This window comes from Nematolebias whitei, chromosome 14, assembly GCF_014905685.2.
Source record: "Nematolebias whitei isolate Nwh7 chromosome 14, NemWhi1, whole genome shotgun sequence".
NCBI classification, from domain to species: Eukaryota; Metazoa; Chordata; class Actinopteri; order Cyprinodontiformes; family Rivulidae; genus Nematolebias; species Nematolebias whitei.
Window position 1 is genome coordinate 7,348,165 of NC_056511.1, and position 25,107 is coordinate 7,373,271.

At 39.9% G+C, this 25,107-nt stretch overlaps 1 protein-coding gene across 1 annotated transcript in view; it reads left to right on the forward strand.

The window, feature by feature from the left end:
• The window catches only part of gria4b (glutamate receptor, ionotropic, AMPA 4b), a 218,029-nt gene that overhangs the window by 152,072 nt on the left and 40,850 nt on the right, over positions 1-25,107 (forward strand). Inside the window, exons 8-11 of the mRNA XM_037688243.1 lie at positions 1,313-1,480; positions 2,786-2,890; positions 9,586-9,696; positions 22,565-22,771. Of these exons, the coding sequence (XP_037544171.1) occupies positions 1,313-1,480; positions 2,786-2,890; positions 9,586-9,696; positions 22,565-22,771 (591 nt within the window). The remainder of the gene's footprint in view (positions 1-1,312; positions 1,481-2,785; positions 2,891-9,585; positions 9,697-22,564; positions 22,772-25,107) is intronic.

Below are 25,107 nucleotides of genomic sequence, written 5' to 3' on the forward strand. Positions count from 1 at the left end.
CTGTGTAAGTTGGAGAAATCTATCTAGGTTTGAGAAATCTGTGTAGGTTGGAGAAATTATGTAGGTTGGAGAAATTACATAGGTTGGAGGAATTTATGTAGGGCGGAGAAATTACATAGGTTGGAGAAATCTACATAGGTTTGAGAAATCTATGTAGGTTGGCAGATATGTTTATCCCCCTCCACGTACCTGTTTTTTCCCGTTCAGTCTGTGTGACTATTTAAACAGCTGATGTAACTTGTTAAGGGAGAAGCATCAGAACTGATCGCAGAATGGAAGACTTTTGATTTTCTGTGAAACTGACAGTTCTCTCATTTGCCGGCAAATTAAAATTTGATGAAGTCTATACTTGAACCTCTGTGAATCAGTTTGTTTCCTACGACTGTGTGTGTGTGTGTGTGTGTGTGTGTGTGTGTGTGTGTGTGTGTGTGTGTGTGTGTGTGTGTGTGTGTGTGTGTGTGTGTGTGTGTGTGTGTGTCAGGAGCAGCAGGAAACAGAGCAGCAGCCTGAATGTCACTGTGAGCAGCAGCTTAATGAATAGGATTCACCCCCGGCCACAGGCAAAGTTAATAAACTCCTGCTAGCCGGGATAATTAATGCCCGGCTGTTTCCTGGCTGGACAAAACTGTTGCCTCTTCCCATTCCCACCCCCTCCTCCCCCCAACAACCCCCGGACCTCCCTTTCTTTCTGCCTCTTCATCATTCACTCAATTAGTTTTCTGCCGTGCCAGAGGTGAGTTTTATAGGAAAACTTATGGCTCTTGAGGGACAGCAGGATTTTTTTAGGCCAAATAATCAGCACAAAAAAGCTTCGAGTCAGAGATAAATTTGGGTAAATTGGGAGGCTTACACTTGAGGGGGGGGGACTGTGTTCCTATGTTTCGCTCTTCTCCTCCCCTCGTTCTGTTTCCAGAAAATAATGAGCAGAGTTGGACTGCTGTTCCGCTGCAACAGCGCAGGCTGTTATCTTGAACTGCTCGGCCCTGCAGAAACCCCACACGCTCTCAGAGGCACATCGTTTCTGAGAAGATCTGACCAGCAGAACATTGCACCTCTCCGGCTAAATCGGTATTTAATTGGTCTCATACCTTTTCCTGGTTTGCGTCCCGCCAGTGCTGTAATGGTAAAACAGACAGAGCAGTTTATGGAGACTGTAATTTACAAATCACACGCTCTCTCCCCGCTGAGCTTTACCTCACTTTTATATCTCTAACAGACTGGAGGAGGACTGTGGTTCCTAATGGAGTGTTTAGGCAGAAGCATCATCCAGCTGGGTCTGAACGCACTAACGTCTTCATCTCCTGTCTCACAGTACACCTCGGCGCTGACGTACGATGGGGTGATGGTGATGGCCGAGGCCTTCAGAAACCTGCGCAGACAGAAAGTGGACCTCTCCAGACGAGGGAACGCCGGCGACTGCCTCGCTAACCCCGCCGCCCCGTGGAACCAAGGCATTGATATGGAGCGAACCCTCAAACAGGCGAGAGAATCACCGAGCTCACGTCGAGCGGTGTTGTAGAAAGGACGATTCTGATTTATATTTGATTGACGCGTCCATTCCTGTGTTCTCGTGAGTTTAATTTGCTGGTATCAACTGGAGGAGGCGGTGAGCAGGTAGAATGCAGTGTGAGAGGAATGAGAGCGTTTCAGTTGTTTTAGTTGCTTCCTGTCAGATTTTCAGTCGTAGTCTGTGTTGAGTCTGTTTTTAACCATCACAATAAGTGTAAACTTTTTAAATCCATTTCTTCAGTACATTCTACCAATATTTAACAGTTAAAAGACACTAAAAATTAAATATAATTTTACATAAAGGAGTAGTTTAGAGATTTTCAGGTGGAGTTTTGTAGAAAGTTTATAAACAGTTAATATCTTACCTGTTATAGATAGTTCTTTGAATGACTTAAGTTTGGAATATGAATATTAGAATATAAACATTTTGATTATTTCAAAGTGAACATCGCTAAATGCAGATGTTTTATATCATTCATAAAGAAGCTCAGTCCTGTGTTATCTCACAGTTCAAAGTCTTTCAGGCTTTTCTTATACCGTATTTTCTGCCGTACACGTCGCATCAGTCCAAATACAGTATGTCTAATAAAGTGGAAAAATACATAAATACGTCGCTTCGTCGTATAAGTTGCTTCTATTATGCGTCACCGCTGACACGTCGCGTTTGTTACGCATCACCGCTGACAACCCGGAAATGGGGGCTGGTGTTCCAAAAATCGATTGGCTGCCAAATAGCGGCCGCGGGAGCGTGCACGGGGGGACAAGAATTTAACAAGATTAACACTGAAAAACAAATATTTGTTTGCTCGAATTTACAGGAAATGTGTGTCTCAGTTGAACTTTTTCTTAATAAATGCACTTTAATGGTCAAATCAGCTGCATTTCGCCGGGGTGGTGCAGCAAAATCTTCTGATTTGACGTTTGCTCCAGGAGTTCCAGAGCGAGACGAAGGTGGCTTGGTATGGCAAGCCAAGTGTCTCATTAATAGCCACTTTTACCCATTAATAAGACACTTGGCTTGCCATACTGTTTGATGGCCCTCTAGTGGCTGAAAATGGTAGTGGTCAATATTTTCCATGTCAATGAATGAAATTGTCAGTTCTCAGCCAAAAATTGGGTTATAAATATAGAGGAAGAAACATAAAAACGTCACAGGGCATGCAAATTGGGCAAAAATGTGCGACTTATACGTCGGAAAATACAGTAGTTAATATATGGTTTTGTTAGCCTTGTATCATATCATAGTGTGTGTGTTTGTTTATGTCCCCGTGTGCAGGTCCGGTTGCAGGGATTAACAGGTAATGTCCAGTTTGACCATTATGGCCGCAGGGTCAACTACACAATGGACGTGTTTGAACTGAAGAATAATGGACCCAGAAGGGTAAGATTTCAACTTCCGCTGATTGTGTTTTTGTTGGTAAATCTTTACGTGCCACATGTTTTAGCCCTGGTTTTAAGTAAAGAGTTTTATGGTTTCTGAGGGGTATAATCTGTGATTTTTGTGTTTCTCTGATTGTAAGGGAAGACTGTGAATACATAAACACAAATCAAAGAATATAAAAAAGCCATTTGACTTTTCATATCAAATCTAAATTAGCACAAAATAAACATCAGCCTGTGGGGGAAAAAAATCTCATTAGGTAGAAAAACGTGAATTAATTGAAGATGCTTCTCTGCAGCAAGACAGTGAGTTGACATAAGGTGAGGACTAATAATTATATTCAGACAGAGGGGAACCATCAGGTGTAGAAGGCCCATAAATTCAGCACATATGAAATGTTACATTTAAATTTTTATTTATTTTATATTAAACATATTTTCAAAGTAGTTTTTTTTCATCATTTCTCTTATTTTCTGTAAACTACTTTGCACTTGAGAAAGAAACTTTAAATTCATGTAATAACAATTATCCAATCAGATTATTTTAAATTCACGTCTCCGGGCAGAAATATGTTTAAAGAAACTTTCTCACTGGTCAGGACTTCACTGTCAGGAGAGAAGGCTGAACTCAGTCAGAGACTCTGCAGGAGGAGTTTGTTTAATACCTGACAGCAAATTTAACCAATCGCAGCATGCATGTAGAGTGGGCGGGGCCAAAACACAGGGCTGTGAACTGTTATACTTGAAAACAACAGTGGGCGGACTTTTCGGGGCATGTGCTCACATGGGTTGTTGCTGTTGGTTGTTTCGTGTCTGGTTGTCGTTTATGTTCCGGTTTTTGTTAGTGACGGTAAAAGAAATGGCGCCATACGTCAGATTTTGTACCAGCTTTATATAAAACACTTCCTGTTTCACGAGTTCCTAAATTATGAAAGTAAAAGGATGTTTTTGGACCGCGGCTTCGTGGTCTTCTTCACGTTAACTATCGGGTTGCTTAATATCTTATCCTAGCTAAAGACCCTCTTATCGTCATTATTTACTACTGTACAAGTACCAGAAAAAATGTATTCAAGTGTAGATATACACAATAAGAAGAACACAGTCTCAGAAAGTCCCTCAGCTCTCAGACAATAAGTCATCATCAAGTGAGACTGCTGAATAATATTGTATTTTTTTATTAACAAGCGTGCATTAATGTTTGATGGCCCACAGAGGCTTGTTAGTACAATGAATAACAGTATCAGGTGTCAACACAGTGTGTTTAAGGTGAAACCAATGAACGGCACACAAACATATTTTTAAATATCTATTTGTGCATTGAGGCCCTTGGGTGACAAGGTGCCTCAGGTTGAAATAATAAAGTTTCAGTTTTACCCACTACATGGACGTTTGACATGTTGTAAACAAAACTGCAAACCAGAAGTATATGCAACTTTACCAGGAAACTGTTTCAAACACAGCTGGTTGTGTTTATAAATGTAGGTAAATGATTGTGTTTAAATTCAGTTGGACTCTGTGACTGTGAGAAGGTGCACTGACCAGAATTCACAGGACAGCTGGTGATATGTCGGTGAGCGACACAACATTTCTACTAGAAACTTTGAAAGAGCTCAAAATGATCTGTGTCACCTGCAGCTCAGTCAGGGAGTGCAGGAACGTCTCCACCATCATTAAAACCTGGCGCGGGTCCATTTTGGGCGCTCGGGTTTGTTTACGTTCATCACAGAAGTAGAACTTCTTCTTCTGTGTTTTTTTGAGGAGCGTTTACCACTCTGCTCACGTCAGTACTTCTATGCAGAATAAAAGCCCGCTGCATGTAAACGCTGCATTTGGATTATTTTATCTGAATACATTTCAATCCGATCAAAGAATTTTGTGCATGTAACCATAGCTACTGAAAATGTCTCTTCTCTCTGGTCCAGTAAAGAGTTGCCGCTGTTGGTTTTTTGTTTTTGTGATCCAAACAGTCTGGTCCTGGTTTCCCACTGGAACTAGATTGCTGAGAGAAACGGGCATAATAAATAAATACATCCAATTTTATGTCTCCTAAAATTTGATGGAGTACTCTTATACTTATAACAAACTGTAAAAAAGAGTTTATTTACATTTCCCAGCCTCACAACAACATTCTCCATATTTGAGCTTTAAGATTCAGAAAAATTACAATCACGGACGTCTCTGAATTGTTTAAGAAATACTGAGTTTTCATTCATTCAACCTTGATTTAGACAGGTTAATCCCATTGTTTGTTGTGTTTAATTGAAGTTCAAGTTTTGTTATTGTCATTTGCATCTCTTGTGGTGCATGAGGTGGAACAAAATTATGTACTCAAGGTCCCAGTTACACCCAAAAATAGCAAAAATATAAAGTATACAAATAAGCAGTATACAAGGATCTAAGATATACACCAAGAAGCTGCTCGTAATAATTATTACTTGTTCCTGTTTCCTTCTCTGCAGCGTTGGTTAGCAACAGCTACAAGCTCTACTGCAACATACATGTATGATCAACTTTTTTTTGTAATGTTTTTAGCTGTAAAATATGTAAAATTATTCTCTAACTTCCACACTTTAACTGGCTGCCCGCTCTATACATCCTTATAAGATTAGAGACGTGTGCTGCCGTCAGAGGATTGGTATAAAATAATATATGACGTGTCATTTTCTATTATCATAAGTAGGCTGAAAATAATAAAAAAAGAGCTTTGGCTCCGTGAGAGGATGGATGGGAGTTGAAGAAATTGAGAGAAAAGAGGGAGTACTTGAAGGAGTGATGAGGGGAGGATGAAGTGAAACAGAAAGCAATCAGGGTATCCCGGCGGAGGTGGGAGCAGGAAGAAGAGGAGAGGAGTTCCCATCAATCAAAGCTGCTTTGGCCTGTCTCACTCCGCCATACTGTGTGTGTGTGAGAGTGTGTTTGTTCAGGGTCAAAGCGTCTCCCCCACATTTTCCATGTCCCTCAATCATGTTGATGACTGAGCACCCAGGAGGTGTCGGCGCTCCTCATCCTCACCACCTCTGACTGACTTATAGCTGTTTACAGCTGCTGTCAAACCCTGTGGACTCTATAGGGTCAGTATATCAGTCTGACACCATATTACTTTACAGATATTGGCTTTTTACGATTAAATCAGGCGGCGCTTGACTCGTGCTAGGCAGATCCATTCGACTATAGTCACGAGATACTAATACTGTGGACGCAGGACAACCTGTTCGACAGTTCCAGTTGGTCGCTTATTATGGTCCTGGTTCGATTCTGCAGGGTCTCTGTGATTTTCTGCACAGCTGAGTGCCGCCTCAATGTGGGTGGGATCATCAAAGCAAGGCTTCTCCACACTCTGATGATATTTTTGGGCAATGCCCAACAATGGAGGACATTGAGGTCATGGTATGCCTGGCTGGTGCTCAGTCTGTGGTTGGTCATACACAAGTTAAAAATGAGCTGGAGAGAGCTGACAAACCTCACGTTACAAAAAGACTGGATGTCAGTGTGGCTGTAGAATGGTGGTTTTGAAGAAGTTGCTTTCTTGACTCATCCAGTGACGTGGCTCCGCATGTCTCACTGGCTCCGCACGTCTCACCTGGAGCCTCAGCTGGAAAGTCCTAAGAACCGAGCTTGAAGCTGGTGGTATCACCCAGTGACCCAATGATTAGGCTCTATTAAAGAGCTTTCGACCCTGAACGAAATCTAGGAAATAATTTCAACATTATCTGAACATGACAACAAACCCTGGATTTAGAAATTGATCTAGTTTCTTCATAAATCAAGAAAATAAAGCTTGGGCTGCTGTGCAAAAGTAAAATCTGGTCTTCGGGGAAAGTTAAATCTCTTAAAACTCAGCAAAGATTCAGAAACCTTGAGATTTATCCAGGTTCACTAAATGTTTAGACGCTTCAGAAACTTTTCTGTTCATGGAAACAGCAATAATTAATATGAAGGCCGAGTCAGCATTGTCCTGTTTATAGTGTCTTCTGTTTATGTTCTGTAGCTACTTCAGTTGTTGTTAGTGTCCGTATGTAGCGATTCTCATTTTCTTCAAACAACGGAGCATCCAGATACTGTTTATTTGCTCTCCTGCAGAAGACAATAAACCAAACGCATCATTTGTCGTCCGTGTGTCCTGCACGTGGGCGCACTAAACTGAAAATGGTGCCAAACTAGCTTGGATAATAATAAAACTTGTTGTTTTTTTGTTTTTTTTTAGGTCAAATTAAAAATAAAAGTCACAATAACTTTGTAAAATTGATATCAACCAAAGAATTTATAACTTAAATAGCCACATTTTCGAAGACAGAGAAAAAATAAACCCACCAACAACATTTTTACGCCATAGTCATATATACGCTGACACCACTGCAGCGGTATGTCAGAGCGTCTGCCATGTTGGATGTGGCAGATCTGCCGGTCAACTAATACAAGGAAATGGACTGAACTTCGCAAAGCACCGTTCTACAAAGTGTTTTAAGTTGATCCCTGTCATTCACACACTAATATATTTTGAAAACAAACAGGCACCAAAGACGACTTTTATAACTTTTAACGTGATTATAAAAAATATTTATAGGGTAAGCACTAAACCAACATATGTATTCTTTTGAGTGTTTACAGCTACCATCGTGTAGCACTATTACTGTGGTGATAAATATAGAAATGTTAATATTTAACATTTAATCTGTCTATAATAACCAGATCGTCTGTGTTCCACTCTGGATCAATGAGGCGTCTTCTTCCATCACTTCACTTTTGCCATATCCAACATGGCGGCGACGTTGACGTACAATTCAGCGCTCAATGAGGCGTCTACATGTATATGTCTATGTTTTACACTACTTGTCACTGTACGATCTGCTTCGGAAGCACGATCCGTACCGTCAGCTCATCTATGCATGCGCTAAAAGAAATACTTTTGAATATGCTAGATTTAGGAAAATGTACTGGAAATAATTACTTCCAGCCTTAAGCTTAATTATATCCTGTAAGCTGATTTAATACAACACATATATACATTTTGATATTAATAAAATGTATTTATGAAACATACCATGTTTATTAATATTAATTAAAACATCTCTTTTGATGCATTGATTAATTTTTCTAGACAATGTTATAATTCTGTTTTGAATAAGAACGTTCTTAATTTACTTTCAAAATTATAATTCAGTAGAAAAATGTGTATTGGTTGATTGATTGGACTGTAACGTGTTTACGCTGTCAACGCGCCCTCTGGTGGACACATTACTGACAACAGAAGACCTTTATTTTAATAAAAGTCATCTTTTATGAGATTTACTGTAGAAACCTATCCTTCTGGCATACTTTGCTATCCACATCTGCAAAAGTTTTTCAGGGAAAATTGCAGGTGATGAAAGTCGAAAGACTGAAAATCCATTCATTTTGTAATCTGCATCGTCTAAAGCCCTCCCGGAAGTATTTCTTTTAGCGCAAATGAGCTGATGGTACGAATTGTGCCTTCGGAAGAGATCGTGCAGTGACGCTACTTACCCTGCGTTTCATGGTGGCAAAGTGAGGGAGAGAAAGTTACCAGAATGAAATTTAGTACATAATTTTCACCTTTGAAGCATTTCAAAATAAAAGACCTCAAGAAGATAAACTCCACAAACATATTATTACCACAGTAGAGTAAACAAAAATTTCAGAGTACATTTTTAACTCTGTTACACTTATACCAAATTGTTCAGCTAATTCAAGGAAATACAGCTGTGACTTTTGGTTTTAGGAATTTTTAAAAATATATATTTTAAAATATTTGCTTTTAATCTGTTTTAACATAGTTCTTTGATTTTTTTAAAATATTTTAGCTGCTGTTTTGATCTTTTTTTTATTTAGGTCTGATAGTTTTACTTTTCCAGGGTTCAGCGTTTAAATGCATCATTAAGTAGCTCCTCACTTATTTCACAAGTAACGGACCATCTACTCACAAACTGTTTGATAAATATGAACATGAATTCATCATGTATTTATTGTTAAACAGCAATAGCTTTCTGATTCGTTCCTCGTTCGTTTTTACTGTTATTAAGCAGATTTTATTACCTTTTATTTGATTTTAATTTAAATGACTTTATTGTCATTGCACCTGCAGTGCAACAAAATTAAAATGCAAACCCGTTGTGGTCGAAACAAAACAAACACGTCTGAAAACAAGTGTCAATAAAATAAAATAAAAAATGTCACCGGTTTATTCTGAGATTTGTTTGCATTGATTAAAGATGGTGTGTCTCCATTTAAAAAAAAAAACTTTTCAAGTACCTGGTAAGAGACACCAACGTGTTCAGTACAAACAAGATCGTTTATATGTTCCAGTGTTTAATTATTAGGTTTCCTGAGACAATCATCTCGAGATGAACAAATCTGCTCCACACACGGGTCTAACGATGGGCGCTCAGCTGACAGTCACGTAACGAAACATCCTGAAAGTTTTTCGCTGATCATAATCACATAAATCTGTGAACTCGTTGGAGCGTTTGGCTGCACACGAACCTTCTTATGAAAGCTTTGTTAAATCACGTTTGCTGTGTAAGGACTCCTGGATGCCTCGAGGACAAGGTTCTCCTCTGTGCTGCCGACCCAAACGGCTCCATTAGACTCTTCTGGGACTGTGTCAATAAAGATGATTACAATATTAGCTCTCTCATACTTGGAAGCAGAATCTCACGCTTTTATTTTTCCCACCCGCAGATCGGCTATTGGAACGACGCAGACAAACTGGTGCTGATCCAGGACTCCCCGCTGCTTCCAAACGACACCACTGGCATGGAGAACCGCACTGTTATTGTTACGACCATCATAGTAAGAAACCAGCATGTGCTCGCCAATACACACACACACGCAGCAGTATTCTCCACTGTTTCTGGTGCCAGGAAATGTTTTTATCTAATACCACTGTAAATCACAGCGAGGCGAGCTCAGGAGACACAGGTTTAGTGGCTGCACATCATTCATTCAACATCCAACGATAAAACTTCATCCAACGATAAAACTTTCAATAAATCTGACCGTCATCACGTCAAAGTGTGGTCAGCTGCACCCGTGGCTCATATGAGGCACTGACGATACGAGCAACTCGAGCACAAAATACCACCGTTTTTAATTTGTAAGGATACTGACACAAAAAATTATAAATGCACAGATACACATAAGGTGTAACTGATTTGTAGATAGGATGCAGGTGAGCTGTGATGTATTAGGAGTACATGTTAAAAACTAAATGCCGAAGAATGGACAGTCACAACATACAACAAGAAGAGGTATACAGTAGTCCCTCACTGCTTCCTGGTTTTTTTTTCCTTCTTGGACTCGCTCTATCGCGGTTTTTCAACATAAGATTGGACATGACACACAATCTGCATAGAATTTCAAATTATTGAGCACTTGCTGCACGTGTGTGCACCCACAGCTGCAGGAGAAGCTTCCTCATGCAGCGTGTCTTATCCCTGCTCTGCAGCGGAGAAGTGGGCGTGGCCGAGAGCGCTGGCAGGTGGCAGAGAGCTGGAATCATGACATTCTGGGCTCTTTTAGAGCGTTTACAGTTTAGAAACATTGTTTATAATATTGCAAGAGTGTGGGAAGTGTTTAAAACACCTTTATATACAGTATACTATTCCTACTTCACGTTTTTTTTACTTATCGCGGGGCTTTAGGGTACGGATCCCCGCGATAAACGAGTGACTACTGTATCCCAAACAATATGTCACTCACCCATAAACAGCAGCTAAATTTAATTGTAGGCCTAAAGATAACGAGGTTAATAAATAAACAGTCGTTACTTCTGTCATTCTGCTCAATCTGATGTTAGCTTGTTAATTAGCCACGCTAAACCAAGCCTGCAGCAGGTCGTTTATCTCGGTTTATTTCGTGTAGCTCTTTGTAATCATTTGTTTCAAAGCCGTGTAACCTTAACGAGTCGTGATGTGGCTCCTCTGGTAGCTAAGACACGACTCTGTGTGTTTTTGTAGATGAAAAGAAGCAAAAATAATCCAATGTTGGGTTTTTACTGAGAAGAAAGTTTATTCAGCATTGAACATTTGTATATATATATATATATATATATATATATATATATATATATTTAGTAAATACCACTTTACAAAAAGGTTTTTTTTTACATTAAACATAACATTTTTCAGTGATATCTTTTGCTTTTGTTATTTTATAACTTGAAAATTTACACTTTTTACAAACTGTTGTGGGATTTTTGGTTCAAGGACCTCATGTCAAAATCTTTCTAGTCCTTTAATAATAAAAATCAAACTTAGTGCAATTATTTCACGCTACTTTATCAAGCCAGGATACTTTTATTTTGTGAAGGAAGCAAATAACTCATACAAATATATAATCCATATTTACCTAAATGAGGTAAGTAGATGTAGTTAAGATGCAGAGTCTCAGATTATTGTACACAGTATTAGAAGTGCAGTATTTCAGGAATATTTCGCATAAATAAGCAAGAGTTGGGTGTTATGACGACTCATCTTTTATTGTAAGTAGCAGACATAAAGTTTGTTTAACACATATGTCGGTGCAGTCTCTTAATTTATAGCCTTTGTCCTTTTAAATAAGCCTTTAAATCACGAGCCACTGACCGTTAAAGATCAGGGAAAACATTCTTTGTTGCAACACCTACTGTTCACCAACTCACATCATTTTGTTTCTGCAATGGTAACTTGTAATTATCTGAAATATGCAATGTCACAACAAACCGCTGTCAGCGAGACCGTTTTGCATTCACAGAGAAAACGTGACGTTTGTCTAACCTGAGCGGCCTTTGCATGCGAGTCTCCGGCTGTTAGCGGAGGCTCGGAGTCGGCCGACTCGACTAGAGCAGCCAGCTGTTTGAGCGAACGTGTAGCGGCAGAGAGGAGGTGGGAAATGGAAAGTCACAGCTCAGCACAATCCTCCCTCTTTTCAGCCCCTGATGAGGAACCCCATTTTAAGAAACTGATCGGACGCGAGCAGGAAATGAAAGGCCCTTAACGGCAGAGTGACGGACACGGCAGCCTGAGCCACAATGAGGCCCTGAAGACTCTGTGGCGGGAGGAGAGACGCAGCAGCTATGCTAATGGACCCCCGGTTCAGAAACCTGAGCCACTCAGAGCCGTAATGGAGCCCCCCGGGAGGAAAATGAAATGCACGTGAAGCAAAAAGACAGTTTGTTTTAAGGATGATCTCACCGATGGACGACTTTCGAGGCTCTTCAAGTTTTGACTGTATCTGTGTGTGTTCGTGTTTGCTTCTTCACATTTAGTGTTTTTATTATTATTATTATTATTTTGCAAAGACCGGTGCATCCTAAAAGAGCTGCTGTAAATCTGTCACTTCTCTACCTGCTTCAGTATGTGACACTCAGAGGTCTTTCTCTGAGCCCTGAAGCAGCTCAGACTGACTAATGCTGCCATAATCATCCCAGTTCATCCGTCACGTGCGCTGTTTTGTACTGACGCTGCGACGCCTTCCTTTCATTCCTGCCTTTTATTGTTGGATCAGCATGTTTGTGAGCGCAGCGTTCGTTTCACACAAACTGAGACATCCTCGTGTTGTTCCATCTGAGCTGCATCTTAGAGGGTTTTGGATTAAAAAACAGGTTAAGATGATGAGAAATGCTGCTTTTTCTTATCAAATCCATGGTAGTTATATAAAGACAGACTGGGTATGTTTTAGGATTAAATTCTGAACTTAGAAATGAGCATCTTTTATAATCAAATAAGATTTAAACAAGTGTTTTGTTTTGCAGCACAAGTCGCCAAATCACCATTTGTAATATTTGAACCTACATTTTAAAAATGGGATTCTGTTTTTTTTTTTTTACATTTTTAACGTTAAACTCTGCGATCTAAACTATAAATCAAAACTAAATGATAAAACTAAGATTTCTACATTCAAAACAATTTTTTTGTTTTGTTTTAGAACTTAAATTAGTTCTGAAGATGTGCGTAAATGTTTTGTTTGGATAGTTTAAGCTCCTTTAAGCCGTTTTTATTGTCAATTCTAAAATAAATAAATAGACAAATACAAAATCTCAGTAGCAATACATGATACAGACCAGTACCTGCATGAACCAGTGTATATACAAACTATTTGTCTCAGGTAAGTACCAGTTACATACCCGATACATACTTCTATTTACCAGGTAAGTATCAGGTATGTAGCTTGTAGTTACTGGGAACATACTGGGCTCTTTCCTGTATGTACAATGGAACAGGCAAGTACTAAGTAAATATTCAGTATGTACAAATGTGTATATGCACTATGTACATACCTGGTACATACTTCTACGGAATAGGTAAGTGCCAGGTATGTACATAGTAACTACCAGGTACTTAATTTGTAATTACTGGGTACATACTGGGCTCATTCCTGTACATACCATGGAACAGGCATTACTAGTGTACATGTACTATGTACATTCTTGGTAAATACCAGATATCAGGTAATTACCCGGTACCTAACAGATACCTAAAGGGTAGTACCATGTTAGTACTGGGTTGTATTATGTTTTGCTACTAAACATTCTTCAAGCTTGAAAAAAGAAAAAAGCAAATTAAATAAAATTGTTTTTTCCTTCAGAACATTTTTATTGGATTAGTTGTCGGAGACAAAACGATGCAGCGTTTGTGAAAACGAAGCAGGTTTTACCATTTATATAGTTTTTACGTTAAAAAAAATCTGTACAATTTGTGTAAATTTAGACGTTGATAAGGTTGTAAAAGATTAATTACAAAAACTTAATTAATAAAAAGCACAAGGTTTGAGGAAACGTTATTAATGTATTTATTGGTGGGAACCAGTTTTGTTGATTTTTTTTACTTTTGAGCGATAAAAAGTGTAAATTGAAGTGACACCTAGTGGCTAAGTTGCAGATTGCAGTTAAGCTCCATTAGGTTCAGCATTTGTTTGTCCGTTCTGGGCTTCTGTAGAGGTTTCATTGTGTTATTGTGTGTAGATTTGTTGTCAGACGGTGAAAAAAGACTGAATATTGTTTGTAGATCACAGTAACTACTTTTAAAACTTTATCCAGAAGCTGGACAAAATGCTGCATGTTTTACTTGTAACTTCCTTTTATTCCAAACCTTTGTGATGTTGTATATTCACATCTCATACGTCTTGTTTTGATTTGTTGCCATCTTTATTTTGAAGAGGCTTGTATTGAACCAGCTGTATTTAGGTTTAATAAAGTCACAACTTTGTCTTTACAGCTGTGCATCCAGTGTTCATAAAGTCTATAAACATAACTTTGTGGGCTTTAGCGATGGTTATTTTACAACTTAATGAACTAAAAATGTGACTATTGTTTAAAGTGCTACTTATTAAAACCGTACTTTGTGTTTGTGTGGTCGGGCCTTGGCGACTGTGGACCGTCGAGCTGCTTCTCATTACGGCTCCTATCCAAACAGAACGAGCAGCAGATTGTTTGTCAGACATATTGCACAAACACTCGAAAACAAACCCAAACAGGCAGACTGAGCAAACAGCTCCTGTGCGAGCGTACACGTGGGTGTACGTACGGATCTGTGTCGTCAAGTCGTGCGCCTGTTTTTGATGGCACGTGTAATTGGTCTCATTAGGCGGTGAGTGAAGCAGCGTGGCTGTGATTATTGACCAGCCTGTCGTCCTCGCTGGCCTTTACTGTGCAGCATCGCTGTGTTCTCTTGCCAGAAACACCGTCTGCAGCCTTCCCCCCCCCCCCCCACACACACACACACACACACACACCGTCTGCCTGCGTCGTCACTCCCTGCTGTCATAAATCATACAGATTAGAGCCGTTTACCTCCTCATAAACGTTCGCTTCTCAGGCTAAAATAACCTTATCATCTTTCAAACGGTTCATTAAAAGTGTCTGTCGTGCATCTTTTGGTTAAATGTACTCTTAGTTGTGTTACTTTTTCTCTTTGGGTTATTGTTGACAGTCAACCTCATCTCATCATGAAAGGAGCTGTAGCCATTTTAGTCCAACCCTGTTCTTCTTTTGGCTGCTCCCTTCTCGTGTAAAAGATTTGATTGTTTCATGCCCTGACCCCCTGGGCTTGAACCTGCAACCTCAGGATTACGAGACCGCGATACTGACCGCTGAGCTAACAGCCCATTTTGGTCAAACCTTTTAAATGACGTTAAACATAATCTGATCTCTCAACATGAAGAAGCTCTTGGAGTTTACGTTTCAGCTGCTACAACACTAAACTTCAGCTGCTTGAGTTCATTTTTGCGGTTGAGGCAGCCATTTTTAATTGGTTTGACTCGAGAAGGTAATCATTTTTAAACGATTACTGATTACGATTGCTTTTTGAAAGTTTCTATAAAATCTGTCTAATAGAGTTGATTCAGATATACAGATAATTTTATTTTATTTCGTTTTTTTATTTAATTTTGCTGCAGATGCTGTTAATAAAACAATACGATTTTTAAAAGTCTCATCAAATACTGTGTTTTACGTGGCGGTGTTTAAGTTCATCCAAACAGGGAAATAATCACTCTTTGGAGTCGTGCCTGAGTTTCGTCCCACCAGGAAAGGTGGGCGATGATGTAACGCCCACCTGTGGTTCATGTCTCAGGAGCCACTAAATAGTAAAACTCTCAAAATAATCTAAAAAAGTTAAGTCAATCAAACAATCCAAACAGATGTTCACAGTATTCTTATTCTTACGGCAGCTTGACTTCAAAAAGCTGCTGCAGGTTGGACAAGCTTGGCTTATTTGATTTAGGTTGATCTGAGTTTGTGGAAGTTTTCAGAGGTGATCTGAGGGTCAGGTGATAAAACTCTAAAACGCTGTTTCCCCTTCAGTTAACGACAGTTCTGAGTCCTGCTGATCTAAGTCCATAAAAATACACGTTGTGCTCCTTTTTCACAAGCGTTTGTGATGATAATGAAATGTCTGTAAGGAATTACCAACTGTAAATACAGCTGCAGTCAGAAGTTTACGCCTGGTCATCATTGACATGAACGTTGGGTTCATTTCTGGCCTTTTCTTTTTCCAGCTATGGAATGATGGGGTAGAGGCAGGGCAGCCGACTCGGGACACGGAAGTCCCAGGTTCGATCCCCATTCATTGCATATCTTGTGGTGTCTCTGAGCAGCACACCCTATCCCAAGTTGCTCCCTGGGCACCTTCAATAGCTGTCCACTGCTCCGCCTGGTGGTGGATGGGTTAAACGCAGAGAGCCAATTTCACCATTTTAATGGGAACATACAATGATGACAACACATTATACATCATTATTATTATTATTAAAAAACAAACAACTTCAATGGTTTTTAAAAACAATATCTGGGTGCACAACATTTTAGTCTATTTTTTCGTATCCCTATAAGGTTAAAATTACGCCTTTTGTTTTAATAAATGGTGCCAACGTTTCTAAAACATCTCAGTTTGATGCGATCAAGGCCTGTTAACTCTGTTAATGATCAGGATTGACTGCAGCTGGTGGTTTCTCTTTGCCAGCAGATTTATTTGAATGTAGACGTGCCCCAGTGCTAGTTTTTGTTGTTGTTTTGGGTACTTGCTGATACAGAGTACCAATACTGAGTAGTTGATGAGTTAAGAACATGTTTCTTTTATTCTTGTTTATCCCAACAAACAGTCTGCTGCCTTAACATCTCCTGTGTTTATCCTATGTCTAATCTATAGATATAGACAAGTACTTGAAGCTGGTGCCGAGCCTGATACCTGTACTGGTATAGAGACCGACTCTTTGCATTGACCAGTACTCCTCTGTCGTCCTCAGACTGAAGGATGTTAGGATGTTCAAGGTTCACTAAAGGTTGAAGCCTGAACTGGAACACCAGAGTTTCTGTTCGCACTGAAGACACGTTTGCATCTTCATGGACTGCGAGGACCGGAAAAGAAGCTCCTTCTCCTTCGAGCTGGACTGAAATCTGCAGCTGTCCACCTGAACAAGCCACAAGACTTCAGGAGGAACGAGACAGTTTGATTTATTTGGTCACAACAAGAAGACGTGTGTTTGGAGAAGTCGAGATGAGGCCGTCAAACTTTAGAACGCTGTATCAACTGTCCAGCATGGTGGTGGTAGCATCATGGAATGAATGATGGAATAATGAAGATTGTTTAAATTATTTGACTCCGACTTAAACCACCAACAAGATGGTTGAACCCAGTGGGCCAGAACTGGTTTCTAACTGGGTAAAGCAGGCTAACATTTAGCTTCTGGAACAGCCTTTTTGAAGCCCCGACCTCAGCGCCATGCTTAAACCAATACCCCAACCATTCTTCAAAGCCACGTCTGTAGCAGGAAACCAACAAGTTGAAATGGACTCCACCAGTTAGGAGTGGATAGATATCAGTCAGATCTAAACCAGAGCCTTGATGATGGAAACTAAAACCTGAAAAAAAACCCTGAGGAACGTCTATCTAAATGTTAGTGGGGGTCTACGTACATATTTGAGTCTGTGTGGGTTCAAGAAAATCCACAATAAATTCAAACTTGTTCACCCAGTTCTTGTTTTTAAAGACCATTAAACTCGTATAATCCATCCACCATGAGGGAAAAATGGTTCAAATAAATCTTTAAAAGCCTGCTGTAAAGATGGCGTTCATTCCCGCCACGAGTGGAAGCAAACTCCCGACTTCATCTGTATCTGTTCTTAGTACTGCACCGTCGTTTGCTTCAGTTAATTGCCTGTGCTACAATTACAGCCTCACAATCGCAGTAATTTTCTTGTAAATCTTACGAGCACAACTGCTGTATTTTGGCGTGACTCGGGTGCTTTGCGCCGTCATTCTGTTGCAGAGTAGCGTTTAGTTTTGCTGCAGGCTCGGCCCGGCGTTTTCTCACTGAGGAGTCTTTGGTTTACCTTTTTGCTGCTTGGGGCGATGTCAAGCAAACACATCTCCAGAATAAATTGCTCCCATTGTCAGTATGCAACATGCTGCGTTCCACGCCAGGAGTAATTTGTTTGGGAACATGAGCGGAGAAAACCACGCAAGGTGCACATTTAGACGGTTTTCTTAGGGAGCAGCAAATCTAATGATGTAGAACTGGTATCGGCGTGGAGGGATGGAGCCGCCCCCGATCACTTTTAGTGTTCGTGTCGAGCTTGTTTTGGGTAATAAGTCATCTGCTCTGACTGCAGCTCATCTGTCTGCTTTTTATCTGCATCTTTTTCTGCTTAGTCATGCTTTCCTCCGTCCTCTGAGCCTCTGCGCCACATTAACACTTTCATTTAGCTCCAGTCTCCTCCGTGCTCTTTAAAAACAGCAAGAATCTGTCAGGTTGGTATTCATTCATTCATTTCTGTTCTGCAACATTAAATTATCAGCACGCCCTGCGACACCCATCAAACTCACAGATTGTTAAAAGCTTCAAATTATTAACTCAGCTCCACATTTCTAGTTAAGATCATCCATCCATCCATTGGATGGATGGATGGATGGATGGATGATGGATGGATGATGAGTGGATGGATGTTGGTTGATGGATGGATGATGGATTATGAATGGATGGATGGATGATGACTGATTGATGGATTATGGATGGATGATGAATAGATTGATGGATGAATGGATGAATGATGGATGGATAGATGATTGATGGATGGATGATGGATGGATGGATGGATGATGGATGGATAGATGGTGGATAGATGGATGAATTATGGACGGATGGTTGATGAACAGATGGATAGATGATGAGTGGATGGATGATGAATGGATGGGTGATGAATGGATGATTGATGATGGATGGATGGATGTTGGTTGATGGATGGATGGATGGATAGATGGATGGATGGAGGATGCATATATGGATAAATGATAGGTGGATGGATGGATGGATAGATGATGGATGGATGTTGGACGTCTTTCTTCCCCTCCTCTGCACGTTGACTCAGTTTAGTTAAAATGCAGATTTCCTGCATGTTGTGCGGTCAGTGAAAGCACCGTCTGGACCGTTTGAACGCAGCAGAAACAACGTCCAAGTTTCAAACCAATGAAAACAGACGTGCGAATGAATCGTGCCCTGCAGTTAGATCACGGCACTTCACTACTTCTCATATCAGCGTCATCCTGTTGCACGTTTTTCATGCACATATTTTAAATTTAGATTAATTTTAATTAACTCTCCTACTGATGTAAATATTCTCTGCTGTTATTTTCACAGATCCTCGTGCAGCTTCAGAGCTGCAGGTTGCAAACGGCTGCGTTCAATTCCATCTTGGGTTGTTGTTGTTTTTGTTGTTTTCCGTTCTGTGACTCGTATTTGAACCTTTCTGCTTTTCCTGATGAACAATTAAGATATTTGATCATGAAGGTAAATGTTTGTTAGAACTGATTTGGTCAAATTCACGTGTCTTTTTTTAAATTCTGTCACAAAATGTTTTCGTGCCTTTACAGTTACTGTAGCTTTTACAAACGTCTGCAGAACCAGAATAGAATCCATTTGTCCCAAAGATTTTTATTCTTAAGCAAATTATTGCTGAGTCTAAATTAACTGCAGCTTAATTATTCTATTTAAAGACCTTCACTAATAAACTTCACGGTCACACTTGGTTTGTGGCGCTAACGCAACTCCAGCATGATGCCTTCAGGAAGTAGACCGAGCCGCTCACTAATTACATGGTTGGCGGTTTGACCCTCAGCTCCTCCTGCCCACGAGTCGAAGGACCTTGAATGAGACTAAACTCCAGATTGTTCCCAGGTGTCAGACGAGCACCGTGCACGGTAACTAAGTGTGTTTGTGAATGAGTCATCGGGGACGAATTGTGAAGCCGCTTGAGTTAAAGTGTTACATAAACGCACCATTTTGCATTTTAGCTGAAAGAAACGCAGATGATCGAACGCTGTCGCTGACTGGAACAAAGCGGCACTGTTGATTTGAAGTTTGCATATTTGTGCTTCGTGTTGCCTTTTTTTTTTTTTTTAAACGATAATATAATTCAGATTGTTTTTTTCAGAAATTTAATTTTTCATGTAAAATATTGCAGAAAGGATTTTCTTATAGACCAACACATTTGCGACACCCTCAAAAAACTAATGATTGCATCACAGACGATTCAGAGTAACCACAGATTTTTAGACCGGAGAACAATTTGTTGACGTTCAGGCTCAGTTTAACAAAATTACCATGATGGATTTAGGATTTAGGGGGTATCCTGGGGGTATCAAACCAACAACCTCATTGTATGAATGAAGCATTCACACTGTTGTGTTCCATTTTCCTTCTGTACGTTTTTCGGCACGATTCTCGTCCCGCAGTTTTCAACAAATCATAAATCAAAACGTTCAGCTCTTTCAGGACAGTCCTGCAGTGACCTTTGGTTTTGGTGCATCTTTAGCTTTTTGAAATGTTTCTGCCATTTTTTCCCTCAGAAAATGAATTGAGCTCATTTTACATCTTTCAAATCTTTAGATCTGTTTACAACCTTTTACGGCTCCTTTCACATTTCAGCTGTTTTTTCAGCTGTTTTGTGCTCCTTTCAAATTCTTTCTTCTAACAGCAACATTTTTGTGCTTCTTCTAACTTCTTTCTGCTGATTTCAGCTTGTTGTGCTCCTTTCAGCTTATTTCTGCTAGTTTAAGCATTTTCTATTATTTCAGCTACTGTTTAGCAGTTTTTATGCTAATTTTAGCCTTTTCAGCTAATTCCACATTTTTTGCACTCATTTCGACTTTTTTTTCAGCCTAATTCAGCAAAAAGGTGCTCTCTCCACTTCCTTCTGGTAGTTTCAGCTTCTTTCTGCTTTTTTAGTTACTTTTCAGCTGTTTTTTATTTTTTAGCTAATTTCAGCTTTTTCATATAATTTCCACTTTTTTGCAAATATCTGCTTCTTTCAACCTATTTGGACAAAATTGTGCTCTCTCCACTTCCTTCTGCTAATTAACGCTTGTTCTAAATTTTCAGCTAACTTTTTAGCATTTCTTTTAGCTAGTTTCAGCTGTTTTCAGATTAATTCAAATTTTTTGTGGTTAATTTTGCTACTCTCAGCCTAATTACCTTCTTTCAGCTAATTTCAGTTTGTTATGCTCCTTTTGGCTTATTTCTGATAGTTTCAGCCCTTTCTGCTGTTTTAACTACTATTTAGCTTTTTTTATTTTAAATTTAGCTTTTTCAGCTAATTCCACATTTTTTAGCTCATTTCAGCTCTTTCTACGTCCTTCTGGTAGTTTAAGTTTATTTCCTGCTTTTCAGCTATTTTTTTTGTGCTAATTTCAGCTTTTTTAGCTAATTTCCTAATTTCTGTGCTTATTTCTGCTTATTTAGACTTACCGTAATTCAGAAAATATTTGTTCTTTCTTTTTTCTTCTGCTAACTTAGACTTGTTCTTCCATTTCAGCTACAATTCAGCATGTTTTTGCGAATTTCAGCTTTTTTTTTTAGCAAGTTCTTTAGTAATAATCATTCACACTACATTTTGAGAGGAAATACAATTTCTCTAGTTGCTTTAATTCTCTCAAACGGTGGCGTGGATAAGTTGAAACTGTAACTGCTGTTGTGCATAAACAACCCACTTCCTGTACAACTTCTTGAGCCACTCCTGCTGTTTGGTGGCATTATTTTCATCACCGCAACACATGTGTCGAGGAAAGATTTCTGTGAATGCGGTGCATAAGAATGCCCTAAAATACATGCAGTAAAACAAAACGGCACACCTTTCCAGACAAACAGTAATACTGTCTACTGGTGGTCCTCAATCCTGTCCCTTGAGGGCCACTATCCTGCATGCTCTACGTTTCTCTGCTTCAACACACCTGATTTAATTAATTAAAGATTAGCAGACTTCTGCAGAACTTGAAGTAATTCAATCACTGAATCAGGTGTGTTAAAGCAGGGAACTGAAACAGGCAGGATTGTGGCCCTCAAGGACCAGGATGGAGGACCACGGCTACCATGATATACAGTATTGCGGTAATACCCTATATAATGATACATTTTTTTTAAGCTAAAGGTACTACCTGACTTGGCTGCAGCTGTTGGCAATTTGTTGGTTAACAGCAATTGCGAGGGAGTCTCCAAAGTGTCTCAAAACACTTTCAGTTTTCAGGCACGTTATCTTGATGCTCGAGCTTTGAATGTATCTACAAAAAAAGTGCAACAAATTTGTTCTCGGCTCAGAACAGTCTCTAAGTCGTTGTGGCGGTCTCAAACCCACCCTGGACCCATTTTAATTTAATAGCAGGTGTCTCCAACTTGACTCGAGAGAGCTAGAGTTGTATTTTGACAGCTACGCAGGAGTTTTTATGTCCAAGTCTTAAATCCACACTGATGATTATTGCAAAAAACTGATTTCTCACAATTTTGAGTCACCAGCTAGTCTCAGTTGTAGCCAAGTGAGAAAGTTTCTTATTGGTTTTCAAAAAGTAAATACTGACCAAATAAATGTATACAGTCAAAACTAGGCTGATTAGTTACTGCAGGAAGATTCAACAGGACCTTAACTTGTCAGTTAATTTAATGTTTTCCTGTCTTTTATTTGTTTATTTGATTCATTTTCCCACCATCTCAGTCAGTGGAGAAGCATGTTGCCATCAGCATGATTGTGATCAGGTCATTGCTTCAGAGCATCACCAGTGGTTAAAAATAAACAGTGGTTTTCTCACCTGGTGTTTGAGGTACAGTTCCTGTTGAGTGTTGGTGTCTGTTCAAACACCCCTGTCCGGGTCTCTGTCTTTGCCTGACGGTATGGTTCACTGGTTGTGGTTCTGTGTAGGAGGGTCCCTATGTGATGGTGAAGAAGAACTGGGAGATGTACGAGGGGAACGACCAGTACGAGGGGTACTGTGTGGACCTGGCCTCGGAGATTGCCAAACACATCGGGATCAAGTACAAGATCTCCATTGTCCCCGATGGAAAGTACGGCGCCAGGGACCCAGAGACGAAGATCTGGAACGGCATGGTCGGGGAGCTGGTGTACGGGGTAGGTTTAGCATTTATTATTTACCCCAAAAATGTTTGTCATGTGATGAAGGACAGGTTTTTTTTCCTGTTCTAGTCTTTGGCATCCACTGTCAAGCAGAGTCTGAGTGTTCCCTTGCTTCACCACACCTGTTTCAAATTAATCAATTATTAACAAGGCTCAGCAGAACTTAGTGTCAAGATGTTGAGGGAGTTTAATTCCTTTGATGTGCTGGAACAGGAACACGTTTAAAACATGCAAGATGGAGTGCCCAAAGGATGATTGCCAAGAAACATCTCCATCTTCTACCTCTCATCTGTGGTCGGGTCGCAGAGGCAACAAGTCCAAGAGAGAAACCCAGACCTCCCTCTTCAGTGACCTTCTCCATGTCCTCCTGAGGGATCCCAAGGCGTTTCCAGTTCAGATAAGATATGTAATCCCTCCAGTTATTCCATGTGGGACATGCTCAAAAAAACCTCTGAATGAAGGCGTTCTAATCAGATGCCCTAACTACCTCAACTGACCCCTTTTGATGCAGAGGAGCAGCAGCTCTACTCTGAGCTCCCCCCGGATGACAAAGCTCCTCACCCAGTCTCTAAGCCCGAGCCTGGCCAGTGGCCACCCCACGAAGGAAGCTCATTTTCGTGCTTTTGTTGGTGAGCTCGTTCTTTCAGTCATGATCCAAAACTCATGACCACCAGGGGTGGAACGTAGCTGGACCAGTAAACTGAGAGCTTTGCCTTTCAACTCAGCTCTTTCTTCACCACAAATGACCGAAGCAACACCCTCATTACTGTAGATGAGGCTCCAATCCTCCAATCCATCTCGTACTCCACTCGTGAACAAGAAGTCCAGGCCCCTTCAAGTATCTGGGGAAGTACTGAAAAACACGGAATTAGAAAATCCAAAGACAGAACTCTCAAAAGACGGACAGACAGGAGAATAAAACCCTTGAATTCTCAAACAGTACACAACATACAGCCTTTGAAGATGGAGAATCCAAAGACAGTAAAGTAAACACAAATTCATTATTGATTCTAGGTGTGTGAAAGCAAAGATCCTAAAGAAAAAACAGGGAACAAACTAGGTTTTTACAGTGTTAAAAAAAAAACATTCAACTGAACTATTTTTTATGACTGTTGGGATAATTTGACGTTTCTCTTGTGCCTTGCTTGAAAGAAACAGAAAAGAATGAATCAAACAACAAATACAAACCTCTATCAAAGCTAACAAAATCCAAAACCAAAGAGTCTCATATAACGGAAACACTTGAACAAATTATTTGTGGAAAATTTGCTCTTCTTGTGGAGAGCAAACATTGAAACTTAGACTTAAACATAAAAACACGTGCCCAATAGTTTGTAGTTTTTCCTGTGAAGTTTTGCTCTGGTGTTTGGACAGTGGACAGGAAGTGCCTGTGGTGTCCAACAGAGGGACATTTGCAGCTTGGTGCTGTGGTTTTTGGTGTTGGGCTCCTGTTGATTAGTCTATTCAGGCAGTGTTTAATGGGACTGGGATTTGGGGAGTTTTAAAAGCAAAGTCTTCACGTTTTGTCTTATTGCAGTAAGGTAGGAGACTGTCTTAATTTGTACTGGAGTAATGAAATATTCTGCTTGAAAACACTGTGGGGATTTACCTTAAATTAACGTAGTGTTGGAGGGTTATTTGTCACTACATGTTTTAAACTGCAGAATGATTCAAGTATCAGCTGGATGCACCTAAGAATTATTCTGCTCTTGTGGGGTCAAACTAGTATTTTGACTGGAAAACTGTTTTAAAAAGTAGATTTTCATCTCAAATTGCAAACTGCACCCGCACATTTTGTCCTTGTATCAGTAAGGTTTAATGCATGCATTAAACTGAGAAAGTGAAATACTCAAAGTTTGCGACATCAGAATGAGTTTTGTTATCGTTGTACTGAGATACAGTGAGATTATGTTCGTACAGTCGTCCGAATAATGGGCGGAGTGCACGTTGCTGCTGCTGCTACTGGAGCGCGGTCATTATCCTTTTTCAGAATACTTTTTAGAGATAGAAAAAGGGAAAGGCCATGAGGATAGATAGTGATTTACAAAAAATATATTTTCACACCTTGTCCTTATCAGAACACGATTTAAGACATCAAAAACCTCTGCCAGTAAGCACATTTATAAACATAACGTGCATTTGACGACAAGACTGGAGTTTCTAGAATTGCTCCGCTCAAGGTGGCTGCATGTTGGAGCAGCTCTGCTACTTTCATTCTGAGATTTTGCTTTTGGAAACTTTAGTTTCCTTTTTTCTGGATGTAAATCACATTTTTTGGATGATTGTTTCCTCTGGTATCAGATGCTGTGCAGCTGGAAGGATTTTTACTG